The 14,959-nt window shown below is 41.2% G+C and overlaps 1 protein-coding gene across 1 annotated transcript in view; it reads left to right on the forward strand.

Annotated features, from left to right (window-relative positions):
- Nucleotides 1-4,357: 4,357 nt before the first annotated feature.
- The window catches only part of RAB12 (RAB12, member RAS oncogene family), a 36,734-nt gene continuing 26,132 nt past the window's right edge, over nt 4,358-14,959 (forward strand). The window contains exon 1 of the mRNA XM_045005696.1: nt 4,358-4,622. Within this exon, the coding sequence (XP_044861631.1) occupies nt 4,382-4,622 (241 nt within the window). The 5' untranslated portion in view covers nt 4,358-4,381. The remainder of the gene's footprint in view (nt 4,623-14,959) is intronic.

Genomic DNA, 14,959 nt, shown 5'->3' on the forward strand with positions numbered 1-14,959 from the left:
AAGACAGACACCTGCCTGAGCTTAATTGGGTGTCATCTCCCTGATACCACTAGTGTGTTAGCTACCCCAACAATCTTCTCAGAGCTTTGCCAGCCCTCGGTTTGCCTTGCAGGTTAACAATAGGTACCCAGCCCCCTAAGCCACTCTAAAAATGTCCCCCTGTAGTATCCAGCCCATTACTTGCCAGTTAGGCTGTCCCCATAGGAACGGTGTACACAGAGCTTGACTGGTACAACTCAGGATCAGATCCTTTATAACATCACACCATGGAGCTATAGTGAAGCAATCATATGTTTATTATCAAATATTAAGATTTAAGAGATAGTGAGTAAAAATAATAGGAATGATAAGTTACATATAAAACAAAAACATAAGATGCAAATCTTGGTCTACATTTATCGATAGTGACCTTTCCTTTAAATAAAGAACTGCAACAGATCCAATCTCTTGCAAGGCTGGTTGGTTTTCTGTCAACTAGGATCCAAGTATTCATGAACAACACTGCTCTTCAAGGGCTTCCCGCAATGAATGGATCGCAAAAATGTCTTTCTCCTTATAGTTCCCAATATTCATTGTTTTTGTCCCCGGAGTGAGGATGATCCCTTGTGATTCCCTCCCTGGGCTCCAAGTTATCTTCACATCCTCATGTTGACTCCATATGAAAAATGAGACTTCTGTTGTGCTGGCTTCCAGTGCTCAGTCTACATATAAATCAAAGCAGACAAGTGAATCTACATCCCTTTGTCTGGCAAAACTTGTTTGTCCACTCTGCCTGGGACACAGATTTTAACACATCTTTTCAGTACATGTACACAACTCCTTACATATCATCCATATGCACTTCTCACAAGGATTATGAGGATCAGGGTGACATAAGTTATTAGATACATCTCACTTGCCTTTCTCTGGATAAATACTATGAAAGCAATATGCTGGCTGTAGTGAGTTTGTCAGGCCTGTCAGAGAACAGTGAACACTTTACCAGTTGGCATTGAGGGTTTCTTAGGGCCACAGAGGGGCGGAGGGCAAAGGATGTGATCTAGGGACTAGGAGTGCTTTCTAAGGAGCAGAGACTTTCTCCAAAGGTCCTATTTTGTTCTGGGTTCCACACCTAAAGTTTCTGCACCTTGTGTTGCATCAACTGGTGGGATGATGCCAGAATGGACCAATGGTGGTGCCAGTGCAGAGACGGACTTTGCAGTGAGACCTGACCTGACCCAACTAGCAGCAATTCATAGCTAAATTGTGCACTGCCCTAAAAGAGAGCAGCAGCACTGAGCTAACTTTGCAGCACCAGACCAGTGTAAGCTGAGTTTGTATCACATCACTGAACCATGTAGCTCCTACATCAGCCTGGCACCTGGCACAGCAGTTCTCTCTGTACTGGAGTAGGCCAGTGGAGTAGAGCCAACCTTGATGCTTCTCTACCACTGAGTTTAATAGGACTTATAAGTTGGGTTTTAGGTGGGTGGCATTTGAGGCGAACTAAGAGTCTGGATTCTATGAAGCCAGACAATTTGGAACCATGTGTTGACCAAACTCCTGATGCATGGCTTTGGGTTGCTCATTTTCTTGTATGTAACTATATAGAGAAGTTTCTCATGTTTCTCTTGATTGTCTTTTCCTTTCCCCTAAATACTTGTGGTTCCATGTTCCCAAAGTACTGAGTGCTTGTGAGTGGGGAAGAACCATCTAAAAACGTGACTGGGGAGGTTCATTTTAATTTCCCAGAGCATGACATAGAAGTGTGGCACGGGGTGGGGGTGGGGGTGTGAGTGGTTGTTTTATTGATTTTTAGAAAAGAACCGCTAGACAGATTGAACCCAACCTTTGCTGTTGCCATTGGTACCTGACAGAAGGGTTATACTTCTATTCCTGATTAGATCACAGGCAGATAGAATGAGGGAAAGCTATGGAAGCTGCATTAGAGCTAGCTGACTGTGCTCTGATATCTTCAGGAGGCAGAACACCTTTTAAGTCCTAATAATTGTATATACATACTCTGTCCACTTGGCAAGCCTTTGAGCTGGGACAGACTGACCCCTAGTTTTGCCCCCATAGACTTTTTGTGGTGAATATACAAAATATGTGATGAATCAGCTAAGCTGCAATAGGTTCTCAGAGGGCAGCAGGAAGAAATAGGCTAAGGGTGAATCCTCTGTTGCTCTTGTCCTTCTCAGGAAGGATGCAGGTTACCATGATAAGAGATGGTCCATTGCACTTGGCTAAAAGTTGTCAAGAACTGGATCACAGAGGCAGAGCATCTGGGGCAGGGGGTGGGGTGCCCTGGGAAGAGTGGGGTGGTTGCAGACTACTGGCAAAGTGCTCTTTGGGACCTAACAGCTGCTAGAAGGGGAAGTTTATGGAGTATTTGCCTGAGACATGATGAGACATCTGGCAAGCTACTAGGGACTGTTTTAAGACAAAGTTTGGCAATCACAACATTACAGAGACCCCATAAGGGGACTACAGTTATCATGGCTTAAAACTGCAGTCTGACATCTCTGGATGTGAATGAGGCTTGGGGACAGAAGAAGTTGGAACAAGGAATTTGGAATGAGGCTACAGGACCACCTTATCTTTATAAAACACAATGTAGGGAGGACTGGCCACCAGGAATGCTGTCTTCACAAGGAGAGGTATGACGATCAATATGACAGAAACTCCCCCAGTAGCTTTGAGAAAACAAGTTTAAAATGGTGGAGATGCTTTCATGCACCAGAGACAATACATAAACAAACTCTTTCATAAACTTGATCGCAGTGGGGTAAGTTCCAACTGCATCAGCCTGGCAGAACTTTGAAACAGTTTTGAGTGCTCCAAGATAAAAGTGATGGAGGATCATCTCAGGTCTGTTTTCTTTCCAGTTGCCTAGTTGGAGAATCTCTACCACTTGGCTGAGTAGGTTTTAGTGTTCAATGACTGTGCACTGCAAGCTTAATGCCATCCGATTAGGAATGACATCCTTCCATCATCACCTTTAAAAAACTACATTCTCCACCACAACAATGTAGCAAACAGCCACAACTGCTAGTATTAGAAGGGAGGGAGCTTGGTAAGTGTGGATAGACTGGACCAGAGTTAAGGTTGCAGTGTGCATGGTAAGTGGCGTACAATTGTAGTGAGAAGGTTAAGTAAAGTGTAGGTACTTTAAAGTGGCTTTTCACTTGGTTGTTTTTGTAGGTTTGTGCCACATACATTGTGTGTAGCAATCCTAACTGATTCACAACCATAGTTTTAGTGTATTAATTAAATTAAGAACTATGACAGCACTATTAAGGACTTCTTCAGGGGGCTGGGAACACTGACCAGAGAAGATGAAGACAGGAATTGAGAGCTCAGAAGCCACACTGAGCACCCTGGTTAAAAAAAAAAAATCCTTACCAACAAAAAAATAAAAAAAAATCCCCAACTCACCCTGGCCTTTTGAAATAAAATTCTCCTACTAGAAGAGAGTGAGTGGATGTAGGAAGGGCAGATCCCAGGGGCTGTATGTTGCAGCCTCTCTTATGTATCAGGTCACACCTAATAATCATCGTGGTGTTAAAATCTGTGAATCAGCCAGGAACTCAGTGATATGATTTCCAAAGTTAGCCATATGCAAACAGTTATGTGCACTTAAAGAGACAAGGCGGGTGAGGTAATATCTTTTACTGGAGCAACTTCTGTTGGTGAAAGAGGCAAGCTGTCCAGCCACACATTAGCTCTTCTTCAGGTCTGAGGAAGGTGGAACAGACTGTTTACCATAAGTAAGGGCCCATTCATGGTAGACTGACACCGCAATACTGCTGCAGTCACAGGACAAAAAGGGGGGTAGGCTGTTGTAATAAGCCATAAATCCGATGCTTGGATTTAAGAGCTGTGTGGCTCCAAAGTTTGTATTTCTCCCCACCAGCACTTGTTCCCATAAAACCTCACCTACTTCCTTTCTCTAATATCCTGGGACCCACATGGCTAAAACTACATTGCAGGTGCACTTAGCCTACATGGGAAACGCTGATCCCTATCTCTGGCTGCTGCACTTCCAGCCAGGGGCAGGGGCAAGCCCAGGACCCCCGGGGCTAGCTGAGCTCAGCACTGGCAGCTCCGGAGGTTACGTGCAGGCCCGGCCCTAGGCGTGCCCCACACTGTTAGCGGCTACACACGTACAGGGGCGTGTTTCTTCCTTTCAGCCCCCGCCGGGGGGGGGGGGGTGAGGGCGGTTTCCCAGCTCGGCCCTCCCGCGCTCTAGGGGGCGCTGCTCCCCCGGCGGCGGGCCCCGCTCGTTGTGCGGGCGGCCGCGGAGTTCCCGTTCCCCTCAGGCCCGGGGCAGCGGCGCGCGCTCGCTCGCTCGCTCGCGGGGAGCCGGCGGGGCGGGGTCGCGCAGGAGCCGCCCGCGGTCATGGAGCCGGGCTCCGGGCTGCAGCGCAGGGGCGGCGCGGGGCGGGAGTCCGCGGCGGCGGCGGCGGCGGGGGGCTCCCCGGCGCTCTCGGGCCCGCAGTCCCGCCGCAGGAAGCAGCCGCCGCGCCCGGCCGACTTCAAGCTGCAGGTCATCATCATCGGCTCGCGGGGCGTGGGCAAGACCAGCCTGATGGAGCGCTTCACCGACGACACCTTCTGCGAGGCCTGCAAGTCAACCGTGGGTAAGAGCCCCGGGCGGGGGGGCGGGCCCCGGGATCTCCCCCCCCCCCACCCCCGCGCTTCCCGGCGCCGCGCCTCCCGCATTGCCCCCGTGCCCGCTGGGGCCGGGCTCTGGCAGTGCCCCGCCCGCCCCTCGGCCCGGTGCCCGGAGCTGCAGCCCGCCCCCGTAACTAAACACCCGCCGCCAGCAACCTGCCGTGTCCCCTCGCTGCTCCTCTGTCAACAGCCCCCACCCCGGGCCCTCTCCGCGCCCCTGCCGCAGCCCTCCTGAGCCCCACGCTCTGCCGACCTGACCTCGCGTGGGGGCGGGGGGTGGACACTAGTTCCCCCTTCTCCTGCTCCAGGCCTCACTCCTCTGAACTCCTCTAACTCGTCAGGCGCGTCGCCTTCGGCCCCAGCAGCCCCGGGAACCGTAACATGAGCCCTGAGCATAGGGGAAAGGCGAGTAACGCGTTAGAAAACGCCCAGAGAGCCTCTTCCCGGGGCGTGGGGCGGGTGGGGGTCACTGGTGTGGAGAGGAGTTTAGAGCCCTTGCTCCGCAGGATAAGTCTGGCGCATATTGCGATCAATTCCAGCCCCTTCCCTTGTATTCTTAAACGACACGCTCAAACCCTTAATGGTGCTCTTGTAATAGGAGATGGATGTCAGGGCCTCCCAAGTTACAAATGCAAGTATTTTAGATGTCAAAAATAAAAAGGTGCCTGAGTACGTAGTAAATTGAATGTGCATTCAAGTATTGGTTCAGGGTTTTAAAACATTTCCCTTGGAAAATGTAATGGGCGCTCAGCATATGGTTCTAGATTTGTGGAAAGCTTTAGTTTGAGATTGACAATTAGTAACATCTCTTACCTTGTGTATGTAGTTCACTGTCTTGGACGGCAACTAGCAGAGCAAACAATTTGTTTTATAGCAAATCTTGCTATAGAGTTTAGTCATCAGGACGCACCCCCTTCAGGTGGAGTATTTTTTGGCCCAGGAGGGTGAAGGATTAAGGGGAGGAAGAAAGAATCAATCCTAGAGCAACCTGAAAACAAATTTTAGTCTGCCTTGTTGCTACAGGCTTATTTTTGGAGCTGAACTTTCAGTGTTGTGACAAGGTGGTTGTTATGCTAAGGCTATCTTTCTGTAAAATGTGTGCTTAATTGCAGCTTGGAGCTTGAAGAGTTCTAAACATATGATGGAAAGTAATAATGCTGCTTTTTAGAAATAGAGGTATCTTCCTCTGACAAATTAATTCTAAAATGGTTGCTGTTATAGTTTTAGTGTTTATTTGACAGCTTTAATGTTTATTTTGACAGTTTTTATTCCTTGCTGCTTTCTTTGAAAAGCTAAACTTGGTAGTGCTTATAGTTTTCTGTTAACAACTGTACATTGTTCTGAAGTTAGGAGCACAGGTTCTGCTTTTTGTTACAAAACCTTAAATGTGCAATATAAAAGTGCCAGAGCGGTGGGATCATCTAAAGAGATGTTAATATAGATTTGAATTTGGTGGTGTTATGAAAAAACACTGATAGCTTCCATAACCCATGGCAAGATCATTTAAGGTTAAGGAAATGGGACTAGGATTAGAATTTATCCTCTGTAAGGCTGTGTCTACACTCCCACTTTCAGTGCTAAAACTTTAGTCATTCGGGGGTGTGAAAAAACACACCCCTGAGCGATAAAAGTTTTAGAACTGAAAAGTGCCAGTATAAATAGCGCTTTATAAAGTGCTCACTGCTTGTTCGGAGTGGGGTTTTTTTTATCGCTGGGAGAGCTCTCCCATGGCGATAAAGCATGTCTATCCTGTCCATGTCACAGCGCTGCAATGTGAAGCAGTGTAGACATAATCTCCTCCGGTGATGAACAAAGTGTATGCAGGAAAACTCCTTGTTGACCTATGTTAAGCACTCTTTCTGGGTGGGATTAGCAATAAAACCCGGTTGATTTTCCATGATGAATAAGGTCGTGCAAAAAGTACTGGAGGGAGGTGTGCTTTGGAAACTGGTCAGTTTTTATCTGAGTAGTGAGCAAATCTGATTTGCTAGATAAACCAGTGATTCAAGCACAAAAGCTTCCTAATTTTAGCAAAACAGGAAATAAATAATGGTGTGGTTACAGAAGATTACAAAATATTTGATCTAAAAAGTATAGCAACATCAAAGGAGCATAGGAAATCTACTTGCACCAAACTACATGTAGAAATACTTGAAAATAAAAGCATTATTTTGAACCTTCACGACTAAAGTTTTAAAGTTGAGAGCTGTTGAGAGCTCTAAAGTTAGTAGGACACGACCTTTCATAGCCCCAAATTAACGTACTAAAGTTGCCCCTTAATTCTTCGTACCATATAGCACTGAGTCTTCAAGTTGGGAAGAAAATGCAAGATAGAATAAACTCTACTTTTATACTAATGGTGTAAATCCAAAATAACCCCATACTGAAGTTAAACTGAGATCAGAATTTGGTCTTCAGTTGTAATCATCAAGCACCTCCCTATTTTTTCATGTTATCACCTCTCCAGGGAGAATGATTTTCTGGAATTACAAACAAAGAATGTGGTTGAAGCCGAAGTGAAAATCTTGTGACTGATCCAGCAGGACGTGCTTCCCTGGTTTTTGGTTTTTTTGGGGGTCGAGGGAGAAGTTCTGTAAATTGAATGTGCTTTGAGCTCAAATTTGGGAGGAGAAAGCTAGATGTAACTGAAGAAACAGATACACGTGGGGGAAGGGATTTAGTGATTATATTGTAAATCTGTATTTAAAATAGTTTGAACTCTAGAATAAAAATTCCTTCCTTTTTTACTTAATATTGACAGTCTCAGCTCAGCTATACACTAATTTTTATATTTAGCTGTACCAGTGTAAGCCCAACAGACCAAAGTTCAAAATGTTTTCTTTAGCTGCTTAATAATTTCTTAAGTGAAACTTGTAGGCTGTTCAGGGCACCAGGCTGACACAAAGGATTTCAAATGTGATTGATAAAATGGTTGGGTGTCTCAGGTCTGTAGGAGCCAATGGCTACTTTCTGCCCCTACTGTTGTTATGGGCAAACCGGGCTGGTGCATTTGGAGGGGAGGAAGTGATTCAATAGAAAAGATGTGGAATATGTAAACAAGTATTAAAATTCCTCAACGCAAAATTAGTTGACTAAATTATAAATTTCTGTTGTATAAATTATACAACAAATCTCACCTCAAAAGCACACTACTTCTGTGAAGACTTTCAAAAATGACCTGTCAGATTTCAACAGCACATCCTTATAGCAGCACATGGTGTACTATATATCTATAGTGCTTTGCTGTTTTAAATAATAAACTCCTTGGATAGAGCATTGTTTTCTTAATTTTATATTTACATAGCAGGAGCCTGCTGGATCTCAAATATTTACTAATTTTGGATACTGTTGCCAAATGAGTAACAAAATGTTGCTATGTAGAGTTTTGTATGCCAGACCTTAAGATACTGACTCTTAGTTGGACTGTTACTATTAGACCACAGCTTGTATTTGTACTTTTAGGTATTTTGACAAAGATGCTATTTTGTTTAGAAAAGTCATTCTCTTTATATATGCACAAACTGATGGTATAGTTCTTGTTATCCTTTTAGGGATAACATCGCCACTTTCCACTGACACCAGAGATTACTATAACTGAAAAAAAATAAAGAATAAAAGTATTGATCTTTCATAATATTAGCACATTTGACAGCATTGTGTAATTCAGTTTTCATTGTTTCCCTGTGTAGTCAGTGACTTCTTTAGGAGTTCCTCACACAGCAACAAGAGAGTTTGGAGTTTTTTTAATAGGAAAATGTGGTTGGAAAACAACAAATTGTCAGGATTCAGGGGTCTTTTAGGTCTTCTCCATGAAACTACATTTAAGTTCAGTGTAGGTGGTTTTTAACTTAAAATCTAGTCATTTTTTTTTTTTACATTTGTTCCTTTTACTTATTAGAAATACTTGGTATTATCCTGAGCCCAAATCTTCAGGCACTGGATAATTATGATAAAATATATTGATACCAAAAATGTTTTAAATATTAGCATATACAAGATGTCTCTTTTTCTCCCCCCCCCCCCCCCCCCCAGCAATTTGAGGCAGCCGATGATGAAAGATTTGTATTTAAATCTCACTCCTGTCATTTGTCACCTCTCTAAAACTCCATGCTTTCAGAGGCCTTCTGTCTGTCTAGCTCATGGGTTGAGGTTTTTTGTGTGTGTCTTGGGGGGGATGCAGAGGTCTAGAACACTTGCTCTCAAATGGAAATTGGTGAGTGGATTGAGTACAGTCTTGTGTGACTTGTTGCCATCTGACAGGCAGAAATGCAAAGGACTCTCCGATAACTGATGTGATTGTAGCTGTGAGCTAAGAAAGAAGACAGTAATTCTGTGAGTTCAGATAAGACTTGCTGTAGATGCAGAGTGCCTTTTTAATGAAAAATCAGCTCAGTTTACATTAATACATTTATTCAGTTAAGCTTGATTCTAGAAATGCTTTATATTTATATAATGTGTTTAATATGTTAAGTAGTAAAATCAATCTGGGTGTGTACTAAACAAGTGGTGCACCTGGTAGTATTTTCAGGTAATAGTTAAAGAAGCCGCTTGTATTTGCAGGAGGTCAGTTTAATGCCAGAAGAAACAGTGTTCTCACCTTTTCTTCTGGTAAAATCCAGTTGTTCACACACAGAGCTGTTGGCATGCTTACTGCAGAAAGTTTAATCAATACTAGCTGTTGTAATACTTTGTGATCTACAGAAGTTGTCATGGTATTTAGGAATGTATAATGCATGGGTTAAATGTGTCCCCCCCCCAAGTAAATACACAAAATAATTTGTTCTCTTTAAAAAACCTTTCTTGTGTTGGTTATATTGGCACCATGGGACAGTCTGAACAACTAGTAGCCCATAATTGGTACTAGTTTAGTGCTCATTCTAATGACAGTAAATATAGGGGCTCTAAGTTAGCAAGGAGTGTGGAGTGCAGCTGTCAAACTCAGTCCAGGCTGTGAACAGCTGAGATAGTGTCAGAAGCAACAAAACATGCAGATGATACTAAATTATGGGTTTGTATTTTTATCTCTGGAAACTGAGAATTATATATAGTGAAATTTTTTTACCCGTGACAGAAGTATAATAATCTCTGAGGTGAAACCTGGCTGCTGCTTTACATGGCAGCAATTCACAATTTAGGACAAGAAGTGAATAAGTATATGATAACCAGTTGAAAGGAAAAATAAGGTACCTCCATCTGAATTTGGCCAGTGTTGGGGCAAGTCCCCTCCCCCATATTCTTGCACAAAGTACCTTGAGATCATTTGTGACAAGTATTACTACCCAGTTTAAAAAAAAAAGTGTATTTTAAATGTGAGATTTCATATTCATAGTACTGAGTTCATGGCATGAATAGTTTCCACTTTTTTAAAAGCTGGGCAATGCACTTGGCTTAAAAGTGTCTTAACAAGTTTTCTGTTTGGTCTATGTATTGGGAACCCAGTAATTTATCACAGATGCAACTTCCTCCATCACAAGTCTTAGAAATACAAATATTTGTTCAAGTTAACCCATAAATCTAGTTAATACAGGAAGTCTGCAATTCATCTTTTCCTATTCCCATTGCCAAAATGTTGGTACACTTCTTAGCCTAAAGTACTGTAAATCTACTTCTGCCCACTGTTCTGCCATTGCAAGTTAAAAATATATTTGAAGATTTACTTTATAAAAAGCTGTTCAATGATTAAAACATTTTGGAAATCAATTACAACTTTCTGTTTAGTGTGTAATATCCTAGTGAATATATTTACAAGCATGTTGGCCTAAATTTTCAAAAGTGACTAATGACTTTAGGCATCTCAATTTTTGGGTACTCTACTTTACACCTTCTATTACTGTAGAGCATAATGGCCCTGACCAGGATTGAATCCTCATTGTGCTAGGCACTGCACAAACTTTTAAGGGCAGTTCATAATACCTGCCTCTGAACTGGTGCAGATATAGTTAATACATTAGTTTTCATCCATGAATCATTCTTGATCTTTAACGTGTTCTGTGCTCTTTGAAATGGGTGGTTTCACTTAAATTTATTTTAAAAATAACTTATTAAAAGAACTTTGATAGAGCAAATAAAAAAAATATGGGCATACCATTTTACATTTCTTTTAAAAAGGTTTCCATGTAAGTTTTCTTCTCCTTTGTTGATTACATGAGTCATTTCAGTCAGGAAAAAAGTAAGGGCCTGATTCAATGCTCATTTAAGTCAATGGGAGTCTTTCTATTGACCTCACTGCACATTGGATCAAAGCTTTAGTATAGTTAGTTTCTAGGCTTTAAATTTAACATGTTCAAATAATTTTGAATTCATCTGCTCTGTTTGTCTGTATTTGTTGCTGCTTTCCTCTCCTCCTCAAAGGCACTTGTGTGCGGAAATGACTCCAACTGCCTCTTTCCTTCACTACACTTGTTACCTGCTCTTTTTTAAATTGTTTTCAGTAAACCTTAAATAATACATGTTTAACCAGAGGAGCTTCCCTTAGTCCTTTTAAAAAACTAAACAAATTGTACGTTAACTAGGAGAACTATCCCAACTATATTTTTTCAACTGTATTTTTCAGTTTGCCCCAAAGCCAGAATAACGCATATATCACAGATTGATTAGAGGCAAAGCCTGGCCAGGGGCAGATTAAAATGCAACAGTATCAAATGATTTTTCAATAACAAGATGCATCATACTAACCATACTCACCGATTTACCCTCATTTTGACTGTCACTAACGCACACAATGTTTTTCAGCAAATTTCACATGTATGCTGTTACTTTTTTTGACCTATTCAGTCACTTTTTAAAAGGATACTGTCCGTTTTAGTTCCACACATAACATGCCCATTAGAAGTTGTATATTGAGGTATCCTAAAACCTGATTGATAGTTCTTAGAAATGTGATCATTGCAAAAGGTTGTATGGACTCTTGTAACAAAAGTATGGTTTTTAAAAATGCATATGTTGATCATTTATAGGAATCACTTTAATACAGAGTTCACATGTTTATTCTATCAATATTAACCAGAACATTCTCTGTTAGGTTTTGAAGGTTTTACAGCATGGCTTAATGTATAATCTTGTATTTGTTATATATTTTAATAAGGGTTTGCTCAAGCTTTTAATCATATTTTGACAAACACATCCAATTTGCAGGAAAAATCACTTGATTAATAGAATTATCCAGGACAGCACGTTAGGCAAGTTTCCAGAAAGAAATAAGTTGAATCAATACAGTGTGAGAACACTTAAATATAAATTAGAGGCTCAAATCTGCACTCCTTACTCATGCAAATCTCCCTTTTGAAGATCCTGGGAGTTTTGAATGTGTAGGCAATTCAGATTTGGACCCCAATGGGAGGCTTTCAGATGGCAAACGTGGTGTTGGTGTTTGTAAAATAAGGGCATCCAAAACACACAGCCCTCAATTTCAACATGCACACAAGGAAAAGACATTTCAGGATTCTTCATTTCAGTTTTCACAATGAGTAGCATGATTTTATATTAAACATATTTATTGCTTGTGATACACTGAAGACTTGGTGTGGGAGGAGGGATTTTTTTAAAAAAGGGAGGGGAATTATAAAAGCCTGTTGGCTCTTCCCAAAGCATCACAAGCTGGCACAAAGTTCATGCCTCATTTCAAAGTAAGTGTAAGCAGGTGCACCTGCCATCTCCTAACATAGCTTGCGTACATTTGACCACTGGTTTATGAAGATTAGCATGTTAGGCTTTTAAAATACAGATTGGGTAGAGTTAGGATCCTGACTCCATATCTGGGCACATTCTTAGCATATGCACAACATGCCTCAGGTGTTATGTGACCAGGGTTCATCATTGAATTTGGTCTGCTGGTTGGATCATTAGCTTTGCCAGGCCAGGTACTGACAGGGAGTGCAACGTGAACACTGATCCATGCTCCTCTTTGGGCACTACGTAAGTATAAGTGGCCTCATTTTCAGTAGTGCTGACATGTGCCAAACAGCTCCCTCAGTGAAATTTAGATGAGTTTAATTAGTGGCATAGAGAGCTTACATGAATTTTTTTAAAAAAAAAGATTTCGTTCAGATTTAATACGCTTTTTACTACTAACAGTTATCAAGTGTTCTGTTTTATTAGATTATATCCTGTGCAGTTCAGTTTTTGCAGTGTGTTTGCATAATTAAGCACCCCAATGCCAAGGTGGCAGACTAAATTAAAGTTTTTGTTGATGTCTTTTGATGTGGGTCATGTTCTGATCCGTTGCTGTTATTTCCTCAGGTTTGGCTGCATTTGTCTCCTGTCTCTACTCCTCCTTCTTTAGTAATATTTTGATACTTAGGCTATAATTTAAAAAAATGTTGGGTATATCATGCACCTTTTCATGTGTCCGTTATTTTATTTTATTTAAGGTTTGAAGAATTCTCTACCAAACTCAAAATCTGTGGTTAATTCTGCTCTCCTAAAAGTCGGTGATGGGGACATTAGAAGGAGCCTGTAGAAATCAGAAGTTTATATTTAAATTTTAATCACTGAAATATTAAATCAATTAGCAAAGATGTTATGACTGATCTTTGAGGAGACTAGGAATGATTTATGTTGTATGCTATCCTTGTTCTCTTACTGTCAAAATGAGGTACACATACACTGACAAAAGATATTTTTAAACAACATTCTTGTAACAGTACTATTAATGTGGAAAGCAACCAAGAAATCACAAATCTGAATAGTTTTTCCCTTTTTTTAAGTTTGCTCATTCAGAAATTTTGTCTTTGTTAATTAAATTAAAAGTTGCCGTAGTCAGTGATTTTACGTTATGCAAAATTTGGTCAACAAAAGGGATTCCTGAGGTTTTAATACATGTAGTTTTAAAATAGTGTTCAAATTAAGTGGCAAGCACTGAAGTTGGTTAGAAATGCCAAAAGTTCTGTGTGGGAGAGCTATTGTTGTTATATTGTTAGTAATATTGATGTTGCATTTCTGTGCTGTATTAAAAAAAAATCAAGCTGACCAAAACAAGATATTTCACTGCACATGCTTCTCCCTTTAGGGAAAGAGAATGAGACAATAGACACATGATAGATGTGTAGTCGCTTTGCTTAATGCACTGCAGGATTGTGCTCATATACAACGGTAATGAGCGCAATATAAAAACCTATTTAGAATAGAGCAGAAATTGTGAATTAAACTGATTCCAAATAGTTTCCTAAGGCCGAAATTATCTCGCCCTAATTTACATTGGCATACAGCCACCACAGTTATTAAAACATTCGCGTGTGTGCGCATACATACTTGAGTCCTTGTGTCGGAGGTGTACATCCTCACCAAGAGCGCTTGTATCAATTGTATTGTCAGTGTGGGGCATTGTGGGATGGCTTCTGAAATCCGGTAACAGTTGACATAAGCAATGCAGTGTCTGCTCTGACACTCTGTCAACCTAATTAAATCGACCTTGAATCCATTCTTCCTGGGCAGGTGGTGTTACTAAATCGGCGTAGAGAGGCACTTATGTTAGTGGGAGCCAAATTTAAGTGAAGAAACTTCTACTGCTAGGTTGACGCAAGGCAGCTTATGTTGACCTAACCGCGTAGTGTAGACCAGGCTTAAGGATAACCATACAGGCTAAAATAAATGGCACATTTCAAGGGCCAAAATATTATGTATAGAAGGGATAATAAGAAAATGATGGAAGGTTTAATGTTGTCCAGCAGTTTTGATTGACTTCTTTAAAAATTAAACTTTGTCATGAAACCAAGCAGTGAAATAAATTTGATACTGAAATTAGTGTTTTAGTCTTCTTTGGAATGTTTATAAACGGTTTTAATCTTAAGTATATAATATATGCTCTTCAGGTTTTTAAGACCCATTGGTATGTTTGAATATACTTTACATTATAAAGTGTTCTCTTATAGCAGACTTTGATTTTTACGTCACTGTTATTGTAATGATCACTCCATCAATCCAGGGAGCCAAATATTGAATATTTGAGAACTAGCTAAAACAATTTCCTCTGATTTAAAGGTAACCTGCACAGGAAAAGAAAATTGTGCCCTCCCTTTGCAGTGTTGTTGTAAATGGAAAGGGGGGGAGGGGAGGGGAGGAGAAGAAGTTTTACGTCATCAGTACCAGAACTATCAAGTCTTTTCTTTCCATATTTGCTGGAGGATGCCTTGGAGGATTAGAGAAATGTTGGGAGCTTTCTCAGCATTCAGTTAAAAGGGTGAGGATTGTTTGTTTAAACTGAACAGAGAGTTAACTTAAAATTTCTTTCCCTCTCAGTTGGTTTTCACTGGGGATCTCATCTTAACAAATTTTCCAATTTGAAGAGCCTTCGAGCAAAAACTGC

The sequence above is a fragment of the Mauremys mutica genome, chromosome 2 (genome assembly GCF_020497125.1).
Source record: "Mauremys mutica isolate MM-2020 ecotype Southern chromosome 2, ASM2049712v1, whole genome shotgun sequence".
Classification (NCBI taxonomy): domain Eukaryota; kingdom Metazoa; phylum Chordata; order Testudines; family Geoemydidae; genus Mauremys; species Mauremys mutica.